Source organism: Ranitomeya variabilis, chromosome 2 (genome assembly GCF_051348905.1).
Source record: "Ranitomeya variabilis isolate aRanVar5 chromosome 2, aRanVar5.hap1, whole genome shotgun sequence".
NCBI classification, from domain to species: domain Eukaryota; kingdom Metazoa; phylum Chordata; class Amphibia; order Anura; family Dendrobatidae; genus Ranitomeya; species Ranitomeya variabilis.
The window spans coordinates 107,202,843-107,219,101 of record NC_135233.1 but is presented as its reverse complement, the minus strand read 5'-3'; the positions used below and the strand labels follow the sequence as shown (position 1 = coordinate 107,219,101).

Sequence of the window (16,259 nt, the reverse complement as noted above, 5' to 3'; positions counted from 1 at the left end):
CACAGTCAGGATGAACTCAGATCCCACAGACAGAATGCATCAGATCCCACAGGCAGCATAAATCAGATCCCCTGAGTGGCATGAACCAGATCCCACAGGCAGCATGTATCAGATCCCACAGGCAGCATGAATCAGATCCCCTGGGTGGCATGAATCAGATCCCACAGGCAGTGTGAATCAAATTCCACGGGAAGCATGAATCAGATCCCATAGGCAGCATGTTAGGTATTAGTATGTTAGGTATTCATTATGCAAACTAGGGGGCAGGTCAGTGAGGAATCAGTGACATGTCAGCAGTCTGCATTATGAATATCTAATCAGAGCACCACATACACCAGCCCCGCCTTAGGACACGAGCATATCATTAACTACAAACTGAAAATAAAGATTAAGAATCAACCATAAGACGGATTTCATCAACCAAGATATCATTTTATTCAGTATAACGGCGACGACCTGACATTGTCCGTAGGTTATTGTGCACAATCCTTCTGACAGGTTCCCTTTAAGCAGCACATGAAGTCACTGCCATGCGCTGGACACAAACTGTGCTATCAAAGGGTGGAAAGTATGGTCATACTAACCAATGTGCTCTGCCATGGTATAATTACTTGTTATCGATGTTAATGCCAGCAGATGTCACGCATGGTCATTTTTGTGACATCATGTGATATAGATAGCCATTGTTACCTCACAACGTGATGTCACAATGATTGTGGTCTGTGTAAACTGGTGTTCCGGGGAAAATGCTCATTTCAGAAGGTGAAGTCAATGAGTACAGAGGACCAAGGATCGAGGATACAGATTCTCCTTTCAGGAGGTGAAGACGAGGAAACGGAGGACCAAGGATCGAGGATACAGATTCTCTTTTCAGGAGGTGAAGATGAGGAAACGGAGGACCAAGGATCGAGGATACAGATTCTCTTTTCAGGAGGTGAAGACGAGGAAATGGAGGATCCAGGATCGAGGATACAGATTCTCTTTTCAGGAGGTGAAGATGAGGAAACGGAGGACCAAGGATCGAGGATACAGATTCTCTTTTCAGGAGGTGAAGACGAGGAAATGGAGGATCCAGGATCGATGATACAGATTCTCTTTTCAGGAGGTGAAGATGAGGAAACGGAGGACCCAGGATCGAGGATACAGATTCTCTTTTCAGGAGGTGAAGACGAGGAAATGGAGGATCCAGGATCGAGGATACAGATTCTCTTTTCAGGAGGTAAAGATGAGGAAACGGAGGACCAAGGATCGAGGATACAGATTCTCTTTTCAGGAGGTGAAGATGAGGAAACGGAGGACCAAGGATCGAGGATACAGATTCTCTTTTCAGGAGGTGAAGACGAGGAAATGGAGGATCCAGGATCGAGGATACAGATTCTCTTTTCAGGAGGTAAAGATGAGGAAACGGAGGACCAAGGATCGAAGATACAGATTCTCTTTTCAGGAGGTGAAGACAAGGAAACGGAGGACCCAGGATCGAGGATACAGATTCTCTTTTCAGGAGGTGAAGACGAAGAAACGGAGGACCCAGGATCGAGGATACAGAAACGGAGGACCCAGGATCGAGGATACAGATTCTCTTTTCAGGAGGTGAAGAGAAAGAAACGGAGGACCCAGGATCGCGGATACAGATTCTCTTTTCAGGAGGTGAAGACGAGGAAACGGAGGACCCAGGATCGAGGATACAGATTCTCTTTTCAGGAGGTGAAGACGAGGAAGTGGAGGACTCAGGATCGAGGATACAGATTCTCTTTTCAGGAGGTGAAGACGAGGAAACGGAAGACCCAGGATCGAGGATACAGATTCTTTTTTTAGGAGATGCAGACGAGGAGAACAAGGAGCCAGGATCAAGGATACAGGTAGATTACAAACTTTACAGGGTGTTCAGATAGTGAACCTTGTACCAAAATAGGCCGTCTACCCTCAAAGTCTATGGTTGTAAAGTACTACATTTCTTTAGTCTACTGTCAGAGCCTCTAGACTTTGGATATGAAGGTTCTAAGTGAGGTCACAAGGTGGAATGTTGAGCACTCAGAGTTCCATGCAGCAAATGTGAGGTCACCCGTGGGGTTATCAAAGAGGTCAGCACAAAGATGGCAACTAGGATGGAGACACCACAGAGGGTTGTTCAGTCACTGACACTTCAAGTGGTAATTGTGGTTGGTACAGATAGTTATTGGGATGAAAAGCTGCCATTATTTCACCACATGAATGAGGGCATTGTATAAATACATTGTGGATATACACTCACTGGCCACTTTATTAGGTACACCTGTCCAACTTCTTGTTAACACTTAATTTCTAATCAGCCAATCACATGGCGGCAACTCAGTGCATTTAGGCATGTAGACATGGTCAAGACAATCTCCTGCAGTTCAAACCGAGCATCAGTATGGGGAAGAAAGGTGATTTGAGTGCCTTTGAACGTGGCATGGTTGTTGGTGCCAGAAGGGCTGGTCTGAGTATTTCAGAAACTGCTGATCTACTGGGATTTTCATGCACAACCATCTCTAGGGTTTACAGAGAATGGTCCGAAAAAGAAAAAAAATCCAGTGAGCGGCAGTTCTGTGGGTGGAAATGCCTTGTTGATGCCAGAGGTCAGAGGAGAATGGGCAGACTGGTTCGAGCTGATAGAAAGGCAACAGTGACTCAAATCGCCACCCGTTACAACCAAGGTAGGCCTAAGAGCATCTCTGAACGCACAGCGCGTCGAACTTTGAGGCAGATGGGCTACAGCAGCAGAAGACCACACCGGGTACCACTCCTTTCAGCTAAGAACAGGAAACTGAGGCTACAATTTGTACAAGCTCATCGAAATTGGACAGTAGAAGATTGGAAAAACGTTGCTTGGTCTGATGAGTCTCGATTTCTGCTGCGACATTCGGATGGTAGGGTCAGAATTTGGCGTAAACAACATGAAAGCATGGATCCATCCTGCCTTGTATGGAGCATCTTTGGGATGTGCAGCCGACAAATCTGCGGCAACTGTGTGATGCCATCATGTCAATATGGACCAAAATCTCTGAGGAATGCTTCCAGCACATTGTTGAATCTATGCCACGAAGAATTGAGGCAGTTCTGAAGGCAAAAGGGGGTCCAACCCGTTACTAGCATGGTGTACCTAATAAAGTGGCCGGTGAGTGTATATTGTATTTGTACCATATTGTTTTTAGCAAATTGCAAATTTCACTGTCTTATAGGCCTTTTTCAATGTTTCATGTATTAAACTGTTTTTAACTGTATATGTTAAAACATGAAAATAACATGAAGGGGGCATAATACTTTCGACATGAAGTACAATATATGTATGACTGCACATCTACATGAGTCACATATTCTAGACAGTCAGGGCCGGCGTTAGGGGCAGGCAGACCAGGCAGCTGCCTGGGGCCCCCTGCTCCCCCAGGGCCCCAGCTAGCGGCAAGTCACGCAGCCACTATGGGGCCCGTGTGAGGCAGGGGGGCCCGCCTGCCACCAGCGCCGACTCCCCCGCCGTACTGAACTATAACGGCGTCTGCCGGTACAGTTCAAAGCAATGATGGAGGAGAGAGCGTCACATGACGCTCCCTCTCCCATCATTCCCCGCTCTGCCTCTGACACAGCGGGTGCGCATCATCATGCACTCACTGTGTGTTAGGCAGTGCGGCGGCAGCTGGCGACACAGGAGCAGGGAGGGAGCAGCGTGGGCTCGAGGAGAGGTGAGGAGCTTGTGTTTTTTTTGTTTATTTTTTTGGCTAGACTGTGCGGCCATTCTCGGGAGGAGAGAGGCGGGGAGGGAAGGGGGATGTGGACAGTGCTGTATACTACTGTGGGCTGTGCTGTATACTACTTTGGGCAGTGCTGTATACTACTGTAGGCTGTGCTGTATACTACTGTGGGCTGTGCTGTATACTACTGTGGGCTGTGCTGTATACTACTGTGGGCAGTGCTGTATACTACTGTGTGGGCTGTGCTGTATACTACTGTGGGCAGTGCTGTATACTACCGTGGGCTGTGCTGTATACTACTGTGTGGACAGTGCTTTATACTACTATGTGGGCTGTGTTATATACTACTATGTGGGCTGTGCTATATATTATGGGGGTATATTATATTCTATGGGGGAGGCTGTATTATATTTATATTCTATGAGGGGTGATGGCATCATACTCTATGAGGGGGCTGCATTATACTATATTGGGGGGCTGCATTATATTCTATGGGGAGGTTACATTATACTCTGGGGGGGTTACATTATACTCTGGGGTGGCTGCATTATACTCTGTGGGGTGGCTGCATTATACTATATGTGGGCTGAATTATACTGTATCAAAGACTATGGGGAATACATTATACTATATGAAGAACTATGGGGTGCATTATACTATGGGAAGTGAATTGTACTACATGGATGACTATGGTGGTGCATTATACTATATGGAGCACTGTGAGGAGTGTATTATGCTATATGGAGGATTGAGGAGTATATTTTAACATATGGAGGACTATGAGGAGTGTATTATACTATATGGAGGACTATGGGAAGTGTATGATACTATATGGAGGACTATGAGGAGTGTATTATACTATATGGAGGACTATGGGGCACATTATATTATATGGAGGACTATGGGGTGTGCATTTTACAATATGGAGGACTATGGTGCACATTATAATATATGGAGGACTATGGGGTGTATTATACTAAACAAGCAAAATGCTGCATATTCATTGGGTGATTGGATTGTTTATGCCGGAATAAAAATCCTTGTTCTCAGCAGCACATCGCCGGTGTAAACTATAGATGTGCTGCTGATAACATGATACTATATGGTGATCTGTTAGTGATCTATTAGTGATTGTTCTGTCCCCTTCATTCTTTCTCAGACGGTGGAAAGATGCCGTGAAACAAGCGTCCAACGACTTCAGTATTGTCGATCACACTCGTTTAGTGGCCTGAGATCAGCACATGTAAATACAACCAAAATCGTTCTGTATGATGTGCAATATGTTAGCATTTGGGGCCCCATTTTAAACTTTGCCCCACTTTGCCTAAAACCGGCCCTGTAGACAGTTAATGGCTAGAATAAATACATTGTTGCAATCATTTTTAATATGCATAAAACATTTCTATTTGCTTAACAATGTTTGCTGTGAATTGTAACATTTGATACATTGCTCTCATCTAACATTGGGAAGTGTTCTACCATGCTTAAGAAGTTTAACTAACGTAATGTGCCCAAACTATATCATTAAGGTAAGGCATTTGATAAATGTGGAGTATACGAACAACTTTGCATATAGGGGATTGTTATATATTATACATTATGTTCTCACTTATGTGCAAATAAGGCTACTTTCACACTAGCGTTTTTTTGCATACGTCGCAATGCGTCGTTTTGGCGAAAAAACGCATCATGCAAAGTCGTCTGCAGGATGCGTTTTTTCCCCATAGACTAACATTAGCAACGCATTGCGACGTATTGACACACGTCGCTACCATCGTGTGACGGTTGCGTCGTGTTGTGGCGGACCGCCGGCAGCAAAAAAGTTACATGTAACTTTTTTTGTGCCGACGGTCCGCCGTTTCCGACCGCGCATGCGCGGCCGGAACTCCGCCCCCACCTCCCCGCACCTCACAATGGGGCAGCGGATGCGTGGAAAAACAGCATCTGCTGCCCCCGTTGTGCGGCGCTTGCACAGTATGCGTCGGTACATTGGGCCGACGCAGCGCGACGGCCCCGTACCGACACTAGTGTGAAAGTAGCCTAACACGGAACCTAGTAACAATCTAGTTTAAATACCATGGAGCACATGTAATAAATTTAAACAATCAAAATACATAATTTATTTTTACATTAGGCTTCAGATTTCTAGGCCAATGCATGACACATTACTTTTTCTTTCCAGGGACAGTATCTGGATGCTGGAATGAAAACTGAAGAACATAACATTATCCATGAGATTGTTTAGTCTTAATCGTTTCATATGCCTGTACATTATATTTGATGTCTTCTGATGTCATCAGAAATGACATTGTGGTTTACCACATCTACAGAGCTATAGGAAAAAGCCCAATACTGGTTCTATTATTGACCAGTTGATTTATGCCACTTAAGGAATCTGTTATGGTATAATGGTACTAAGTCTGTAACCTAGGATGTAATGTTTGTGGGGTTTAGTTTTTGTAGGGGGCAGTGTTTGTAGGGGGCAGTGTTTGTAGGGGGCAGTGTTTGTAGGGGGCAGTGTTTGCAGGGGGTAGTGTTTGTAGGGGACAGTGTTTGCAGGGGGCAGTGTTTGCAGGGGGTAGTGTTTGTAGGGGGCAGTGTTTGTAGGGGGCAGTGTTTGTAGGGGGCAGTGTTTGCATGGGGTAGTGTTTGTAGGGGGCAGTGTTTGTAGGGGGCAGTGTTTGCAGGGGGCAGTGTTTGTAGGGGGCAGTGTTTGTAGGGGGTAGTGTTTGTAGGGGACAGTGTTTGCAGGGGGCAGTGTTTGTAGGGGGCAGTGTTTGTAGGGGGTAGTGTTTGTAGGGGACAGTGTTTGTAGGGGCAGTGTTTGCAGGGGGTAGTGTTTGTAGGGGGCAGTGTTTGTAGGGGGCAGTGTTTGTAGGGGGCAGTGTTTGTAGGGGGCAGTGTTTGCAGGGGGTAGTGTTTGTAGGGGACAGTGTTTGTAGGGGGCAGTGTTTGCAGGGGGTAGTGTTTGTAGGGGGCAGTGTTTGTAGGGGGCAGTGTTTGTAGAGGTCAGTGTTTGTTTTCTCTTTTTGCAGTGAAGATGAACGTACCCACACTATGACCTCCCATCGGTGAAGAAGATGTGTGGCGTGCTGCTAGGACATAATAAAGAAGATCTGGTTTCAGGAAACTACACTTAACATCATTGCTATACATGTACATCAGTTAGTTGTGATATGGCCTTGGTCCAGGGTTCTTGAACTGATTGCCTTTTCTCGGGGTTGAGAAGGAATTTTTTCCATGTGACACAGATTGGCTCAATGTGTCGCGGTTTTTTGCCTTCTTCTGGACCAATGGCTTTAGGTAGAAATAGAGATTGTATTTAATAAAATATGTTTAAAATTCATTGATTTGTCTCCTCCTAATTTCTTTATATTACATAGTGCTTTCATAGTTTTTATATGTTAGTTCTCAATTTTACAAACCATGGCTGCTGCAATATGAAGCCAAACAGAGTATACAGAGATGGTAATGGATGGATAGATGGCCACATAGGTGAACATATGGTTCATTTTTTCTGTACTTTCTATTGCAGGTATTAAGAGTCTTTAAATATTTGAATTTGCCATCTTTGTAAAACTTTTCCAGAAATTCAATTTGCAGCTATTTGCAATATTGCAAGGTCTCTAATTGCCTGAAAAACATATGTATAACTCTGATGTCTCCTAGGATGTTATAGAACTAAACAATTCCAATGGCTTTTTATCGTGTTGACAAAAATGTTCCCTTTATTTAGGCAGTTGGAACAGGCTCGCTGCTTTCAGAGTGAAGAAGCAATGGCCTGTCGCTAAGCCTTTATATTGTTTTCTCAACTTTGGGAGCAGTTTTCTGTTTGTGCACCTTGTAGTGGGAACGGTTCCCAGCATTGTACAGTATAGCTTTATAATACAGTGGACAAGGATGGGACAGACAAGGCTATGTCTGACAGTGTGGGGCCAGCTCAGACAGTCCTGGCAGCAGCAGTACAGTATCCATTGCAGTCAGAGGCATAGCTAGGGTTTCAGCTAAGGGGGGGTGAAAAATCTGACTGTGCCCCTAACCAGTAATCCTGACTCCACCTACGTAGTGCACCTTTGCAAATTGAGATTCTGGTTTGGCTTTTATCCTAAGTCATGTGACAAGGCTCGTTAAAGGGTCGACATTGACTGTTAGGATTGCTACTTCCAATAGGTGGCACTAGAGTTCTAGTCCTCTTCCTCTCTGAAGAAACAATTTGCATATTTCCCAGAGGAGCATTGCGGCTTTAAGTCTTCTCATGTCGACATGCTTAACATGTCACTCTCCGCGAGGAGAAATTATACTTCTTGGATCCCTGAGCTAGAATGACATAGAGGATACAACACATCATCACACATTTACAGGACAATATAAGAACATTGAAGAACCACACATAACAGTCATAAACACCAGGGTGCCCCATGGAACACACGTGTAATGTTTAGGAGAGAGGAGGTTCGTGAGGGTCCCTGCCACCTCCTTACAAAGGCACGCTGGGTCCTAGTGCCTACCTTGTAATTCACTCAGACATTTTCTGGTCCTGCAGTCAATCTCATCGGTAAGTGGGGATGGAATTTATTAGATTGATTAAAGGTACAGTAGGTATGTTATGGTCACTGTGCGGTGAATGTGAGAGGATGTGGTGTTGTGGGGTCTGAAGTGGAGGCGGGGGAACAGGTCACTGTGGTGTGAATGTGAGAGGATGGGGGTGTTGTGGGGGCTGAGGTGGGTGAAGGGGACAGGGCGCTGGGGGTTGAATGTGAGAGGATGGGGTATTGTTGGAGCTGAGGTGGATGAGGGGGGACAGGGAGCTGGGGGTCTGATTATTACACTGTTTTATTGTGAGATTATATGCACTCTATCACATGTAATAGTTGCTGTCTGGGGAAGCTGTAGATGGGGAGGTCAAGGGCTTTTGATACTTACCAGTTGGGTCTTTTACAAGTATTAGTATAACAAGCCCCCCGTATGGTAACCATGAGCTGCATCACATTTAAAGTACCTCTCCAGCATTTTTTTCACCACTGAAATGCGACTAAAATCCAACTCCGTTAATTAACAGCGCTGTGGAAAAAGTGAATAGCGCCCCCCCAGAGTCAGATTTTCTCTGAAGTCTCGGGAACCGGAGGTAGCCGAGACCCCAGAGAACATGGTTCGGGGGTTTTTTACCGACCCCCGGGTTGCAATCGCTGGTAATAAACCGTTTACTGACGGTCGCAAAAAAAAAACAAAAAACGCAACTTCCCATTTAATTTCTCTGTCCTCCAATGTGATCGCACATCAGAGGACAGAGAAATGGGGTCCCCGATCGACCCCCGATACTCACCTGTCTCCCCTGATACTCCTCGTGGCTCCCGATGGGCGCCGCCATCTTGTCCGGCCAAAAAATGGCGGGCGCATGCGCAGCGCGCCCATCGGCCGGCACCCAGAAGATCTTTGGGGTATCGGCTGCTGGGTGTAGCCGAGACCCCAAAGAACATGATCGGGGTTGGTTTTTACAGGCCCCTGTTTTGCGGGCGCATGCGCAGTGTGCCCTCCATGATCTGCCGGCCGTCAACTAGAGGAGTTGGGGCTAAATTTAGGGTTAGGGTTAATGTTAGGGTTGGGGCTAAAGTTAGGGTTAGGGTTGGGGCTAAATTTAGGGTTAAGGTTAGGGTTGGGGCTAAATTTAGGGTTAGGGTTGGGGCTAAATTTAGGGTTAGGGTTAGGGTTAGGGTTGGGGCTAAAGTTAGGGCTGGGGTTAGGGTTGGGGCTAAAGTTAGGGCTAGGGCTAGGGTTAGGGTTAGGGTTGGGGCTAAATTTAGGGTTAGGGCTAGGGTTAGGGTTGGGGCTAAAGTTAGGGTTAGGGTTGGGGCTAAAGTTAGGGCTAGGGTTGGGGCTAAAGTTAGGACTAGGGTTGTGGCTAAAGTTAGGGTTAGAGTTGGAATTAGGTTTAGGGTTTGGATTAGGGTTGGCATTAGGGTTACGTTTGGGATTAGGGTTAGGTTTGGGATTAGGGTTAAGGTTAGGGTTGGGATTAGGGTTTGGGGTGTATTGGGATTAGGGTTAGGTTTGAGGTTAGGGTTGAGATTAGGATTAGGGGTGTGTTGGATTTAGGGTTCTGATTAGGGTTATGATTGTTTTGGGGTTAGGGTTGTGATTATCGTTAGGGTTGTGATTAGGATTATGGATTGGGTTGGGATTAGGGTTAGGGGTGTGATGATGTTAGGGTTGGAGTTAGAATTGGGGGGTTTCCACTGTTTAGGTACATCAGGGGGTCTCTAAACGCCACAGCCAATTTTGCGCTCAAAAAGTCAAATGGTGCTCCCTCCCTTCTGAGCTCTGCCGTGCGCCCAAACAGTGGTTTACCCCCACATATGGGGCATCAGCGTACTCAGGACAAATTGGACAACAACTTTTGGGGTCCAATTTCTCTTGTTACCCTTGTGAAAATAAAACCTTGGGGGCTAAAAATCTTTTTTGTGGAAAAAAAATATTTTTTATTTTCACGACTCTGCATTATAAACTTCTGTGAAGCACTTGGGCATTCAAAGCTCTCACCACACATCTAGATAAGTTCCTTGGGGGGGTCTAGTTTCGAAAATTTTGGGGGTGAAAAGATCATTTTTGTGGAAAAAATATGATTTTTTTTATTTTCATGGCTCTACATTTTAAACTTCTGTGAAGCAGTTGGGAGTTCATAGTGCTCACCACACATCTAGATAAGCTCTTTGGGGGGTCTAGTTTCCAAAATGGGGTCACTTGTTGGGGTTTCTACTGTTTAGGTACATCAGGAGCTCTGCAAATGCAACATGACGCCCGCAGACCATCCCATCAAAGTCTGCATTCCAAGCGGCGCTCCTTCCCTTCCGAGCCCCGATGGGTGCCCAAACAGTGATACCCCCACATATGGGGTATCAGCGTACTCAGGACAAACTGTTCAACAGATTTTGGGGTCCAATGTCTCCTGTTATCCTTGAGAAAATAAAAAATTGCAGGCTAAAAAATCATTTGTGAGGAAAAAAAAAAGGATTTTTTATTTTCACGGCTCTACGTTATATATTTCTGTGAAGCACTTGGGGGTTTAAAGTGCTCACCACACATCTAGATAAGTTACTTAAGGGGTCTAGTTTCCAAAATGGGGTCACTTGTGGGAAGTTTCTACTGTTTAGGCACATCAGGGGCTCACCAAACGCGACATGGTGTCCGATCTCAATTCCAGCCAATTCTACATTGAAAAAGTAAAACGGCACTCCTTCTCTTCCAAGCTCTGCGGTGTGCCCAAACAGTGGTTTACCCCCACATATGGGGTATCGACGTACTCAGGAGAAATTGCACAACAACTTTTGTGGTCTAAATTCTCCTGTTACCCTTGTAAAAATAAAAATTTGGGGGCAAAAAGATCATTTTTGTGGAAAAAATGCGATTTTTTATTTTCACGGCTCTACATTATAAACTTCTGTGAAGCATCTGGAGGTTTAAAGTGCTCACCACTAGGGTTGAGCGACTTTTCATTTTTTGAGATCGAGTCGGGTTTCACGAAACCCAACTTTCTCAAAAGTCGGGTCGAGTGAAATCGGCCGATCTTATTGAAAAGTCGGGGTCGGGGATCGGCCAAAACACGAAACCCAATGCATTTCAATGGGGAAGCATACTTTTTTAATATTTGCTTCAGCGCGATAATGTTGAAAAGCCGGTAATTCAATTGCCGGCTTTTCATTTCTCCTGCCTAAACCCGACATGATATGAGACATGGTTTACATACAGTAAACCATCTCATATCCCCCTTTTTTTTTGCATATTCCACACTACTAATGTTAGTAGTGTGTATGTGCAAAATTTCGGCGCTGTAGCTATTAAATTTAAGGGTTAAATTGCGGAAAAAATTGGCGTGGGCTCCCGCTCAATTTTCTCCACCTGAGTGGTAAAGCTAGTGACTGAGGGCAGATATTAATAGCCAGGAGAGGGTCCATGGTTATTGGCCCCCCCCGTGGCTAAAAACATCTGCCCCCAGCCACCCCAGAAAAGGCACATCTGGAAGATGCGCCTATTCTGGCACTTGGCCACTCTCTTCCCACTCCCGTGTAGCGGTGGGATATGGGGTAATGAAGGGTCAATGCCACCTTGCTATTGTAAGGTGACATTAAGCCAGATTAATAATGGAGAGGCGTCAATTATGACACCTATCCATTATTAATCCAATTGTTTGAAAGGGTTAAAACACACACACACACATGATTAAAAAGTATTTTAATGAAATAAACACAGCGGTTGTTTTAATATTTTATTGCTCTCTCAATCCATTTGAAGACCCTCAGAAGGCATCAAATATAATGTACAGGCATATGAAACGATTAAGACTAAACAATCTCATGGATAATGTTATGTTCTTCAGTTTTCATTCCAGCATCCAGATACTGTCCCTGGAAAGAAAAAATAATAAGTGTCATGCATTGGTCTAGAAATCTAAAGGCAAATGTAAAAAAATGATGCTTTTTGATTGTTTGAGTTTATTACATGTGCTCCGTGGTATTTAAACTAGGTTGTTACTAGGTTCACCTGTTATTTGCACATAAGTGAGAACATAATGTATAATATATAACAATCCTTATATGCAAAGTCATTCGTATACTCCACATTTATCAAATGCCTTACCTTAATGATATAGTTTGGGCACATTACACTAGGTAAACTTTTTAAGCATGGTAGAACACTTCCCAATGTTAGATGAGAGCAATGTATCAAATGTTACAATTCAAAGCAAACATTGTTAAGCAAATAGAAATGTTTTATGCATATTAAAAATGACTGCAACATAAATGTATTTATTCTAGCCATTAACTGTCTAGAATATATGACTCATATGTAGATGTGTAGTCATACATATATTGTACTTCATGTCAAAAGTATTATGCCCCCTTCATGTTATTTTCATGTTTTAACATATACAGTTAAAATAGTTTAATACATGAAACATTGAAAAAGGCCTATAAGACAGTGAAATTTGCAATTTGCTAAAAACAATATGGTGCAAATACAATATATATCCACAATGTACCGTATATACTCGAGTATAAGCCGACCCGAGTATAAGCCGACCCCCCTAATTTTGCCACAAAAAACTGGGAAAACTTATTGACTCGAGTATAAGCCTAGGGTGGAAAATGCAGCAGGTACTGGTGAATTTCAAAATTAAAAATAGATACTCCATACCGTTCATTATGGCCCCATAGATGCTCCACATAAAGCTGTGCCACATATAATGCTCTGCACCGCTCATTATGGCCCCCATAGATGCTCCACATAAAGCTGTGCCATATATACAATGCTCTGCACCGTTGCCCCATAGATACTCCACATAAAGCTGTGCCATATATACAATGCTCTGCACCGTTGCCCCATAGATAGCTGTGCCATATATATATAATGCTCTGCACCGTTGCCCCATAGCTGTGCCATATATATGATGCTCTGCACCGTTGCCCCATAGCTGTGCCATATATATAATGCTCTGCACCGTTGCCCCATAGCTGTGCCATATATATAATGCTCTGCACCGTTGCCCCATAGCTGTGCCATATATATAATGCTCTGCACCGTTGCCCCATAGCTGTGCCATATAGTGCTCTGCACCGTTGCCCCATAGCTGTGCCATATAGTGCTCTGCACCGTTGCCCCATAGCTGTGCCATATAGTGCTGTGCACCGTTGCCCCATAGCTGTGCCATATAGTGCTCTGCACCGTTGCCCCATAGCTGTGCCATATAGTGCTGTGCACCGTTGCCCCAAAGCTGTGCCATATAGTGCTGTGCACCGTTGCCCCATAGCTGTGCCATATAGTGCTGTGCACCATTGCCCCATAGCTGTGCCATATAGTGCTCTGCACCATTGCCCCATAGCTGTGCCATATAGTGCTCTGCACCATTGCCCCATAGCTGTGCCATATAGTGCTGTGCACCGTTGCCCCATAGCTGTGCCATATAGTGCTGTGCACCGTTGCCCCATAGCTGTGCCATATAGTGCTCTGCACCGTTGCCCCATAGCTGTGCCATATAGTGCTCTGCACCGTTGCCCCATAGCTGTGCCATATAGTGCTCTGCACCGTTGCCCCATAGCTGTGCCATATAGTGCTCTGCACCGTTGCCCTATAGCTGTGCCATATAGTGCTCTGCACCGTTGCCCCATAGCTGTGCCATATAGTGCTCTGCACCGTTGCCCCATAGCTGTGCCATATAGTGCTCTGCACCGTTGCCCCATAGCTGTGCCATATAGTGCTCTGCATCGTTGCCCCATAGCTGTGCCATATAGTGCTCTGCACCGTTGCCCCATAGCTGTGCCATATAGTGCTCTGCACCGTTGCCCCATAGTTGTGCCATATAGTGCTCTGCACCGTTGCCCTATAGATACTCCACATAAATCTGTGCCATTGCTGCTGCTGCAATAAAAAAAAAAAACACATACTCACCTCTCTTGCTTGCAGCTCCTCAGCGTCCCGTCCCGGCGTCTCTCCGCACTGACTGATCAGGCAGAGGGCGGCGCTCACACTATATGCGTCATCGAGCCCTCTGACCTGCACAGTCAGTGTGTAGAGACGCCGGGAAGATGGCGCGACGCCCGGCGGGTGGAACGAGGACAGGTGAATATGTAATACTTACCTGCTCCCGGCGTCCCGCTCCTTCCCCCGGACAGCTGGTCTTCGGTGCCGCAGCCTCTTCCTCTATCAGCTGTCACTGGCACCGCTTCATTAGAGAAATGAATAGGCGGCTCCGCCCCTATGGGAGTGGTGTCCATATTCATTTCTCTAATGAGCGGTCCCACGTGACCGCTGAACAGGGGAAGAGGCTGCGGCACCCGAAGACAGTGTGATGGGCAGGGGGAGCGACAGGAACGCCGGAACTAGGTGAGTATATGACAGTCCTCACCCGCCGACCCCACCACCGATCATGACTCGAGTATAAGCCGAGAGTGGCACTTTCAGCCCAAAAATTTGTAGTAGTATATACGGTATTTATACACTGCTCTCATTCATGTGGTGAAATTCTGGCAGCTTTTCACCCCAATAACTATCTGTACCAACCACAATGACCACTTGAAGTGTCAATGACTGAACAACCCACTGTGGTGTCTCCATCCTAGTTGCCATCTTTGTGTTGACCTCTCTGATAACCCCACGGGTGACCTCACATTTGCTGCATGGAACTCTGAGTGCTCAACATTCCACCTTGTGACCTCACTTAGAACCTTCATATCCAAAGTCTAGAGGCTCTGACAGTAGACTAAAGAAATGTAGTACTTTACAACCATAGACTTTGATGGTAGACGGCCTATTTTGGTACAAGGTTCACTATCTGAATACCCTGTAAAGTTTGTAATCTACCTGTATCCTTGATCCTGGCTCCTTGTTCTCCTCGTTTGCATCTCCTAAAAAAACAATCTGTATCCTCGATCCTGGGTCTTCCGTTTCCTCGTCTTCACCTCCTGAAAAGAGAATCTGTATCCTCGATCCTGAGTCCTCCGCTTCCTCGTCTTCACCTCCTGAAAAGAGAATCTGTATCCTCGATCCTGGGTCCTCCGTTTCCTCGTCTTCACCTCCTGAAAAGAGAATCTGTATCCGCGATCCTGGGTCCTCCGTTTCTTTCTCTTCACCTCCTGAAAAGAGAATCTGTATCCTCGATCCTGGGTCCTCCGTTTCTTCGTCTTCACCTCCTGAAAAGAGAATCTGTATCCTCGATCCTTGGTCCTCCGTTTCCTTGTCTTCACCTCCTGAAAAGAGAATCTGTATCCTCGATCCTGGGTCCTCCGTTTCCTTGTCTTTACCGTCTGAAAAGAGAATCTGTATCCTCGATCCTGGGTCCTCCTTCTCGTCTTCACCTCCTGAAAAGAGAATCTGTATCCTCGATCCTGGGTCCTCCTTCTCGTCTTCACCTCCTGAAAAGAGAATCTGTATCCTCGATCCTGGGTCCTCCATTTCCTCATCTTCACCTCCTGAAAAGAGAATCTGTATCCTCGATCCTGGGTCCTCCTTCTCGTCTTCACCTCCTGAAAAGAGAATCTGTATCCTCGATCCTGGGTCCTCCTTCTCGTCTTCACCTCCTGAAAAGAGAATCTGTATCCTCGATCCTGGGTCCTCCGTTTCCTTGTCTTTACCATCTGAAAAGAGAATCTGTATCCTCGATCCTGGGTCCTCCTTCTCATCTTCACCTCCTGAAAAGAGAATCTGTATCCTCGATCCTGGGTCCTCCTTCTCGTCTTCACCTCCTGAAAAGAGAATCTGTATCCTCGATCCTGGGTCCTCCATTTCCTCATCTTCACCTCCTGAAAAAAGAATCTGTATCCTCGATCCTGGGTCCTCCGTTTCCTCATCTTCACCTCCTGAAAAGAGAATCTGTATCATCGATCCTGGGTCCTCCATTTCCTTGTCTTCACCTTCTGAAAAGAGAATCTGTATCCTCGATCCTGGGTCCTCCTTCTCGTCTTCACCTCCTGAAAAGAGAATCTGTATCCTCGATCCTGGATCCTCCATTTCCTCGTCTTCACCTCCTGAAAAGAGAATCTGTATCCTCGATCCTTGGTCCTC

General features: G+C 45.6%; 1 protein-coding gene across 1 annotated transcript; it reads left to right on the top strand.

Annotated features, from left to right (window-relative positions):
- Nucleotides 1–771: 771 nt before the first annotated feature.
- Nucleotides 772–6,161, top strand: LOC143803666 (uncharacterized). The gene is made up of 2 exons (XM_077281447.1): nt 772–1,859; nt 5,890–6,161. The coding sequence occupies exon 1, from the start codon at nt 772–774 to the stop codon at nt 1,813–1,815; it is 1,044 nt and encodes a 347-aa protein (XP_077137562.1). The 3' UTR covers nt 1,816–1,859; nt 5,890–6,161.
- The last annotated feature ends 10,098 nt before the right edge of the window (nt 6,162–16,259 follow it).

What these genes read in the sequence shown, in the direction of transcription:
- LOC143803666 (XM_077281447.1), top strand. Translation starts at nt 772, where the DNA reads ATGAGTACAGAGGACCAAGGATCGAGGATACAGATTCTCCTTTCAGGA.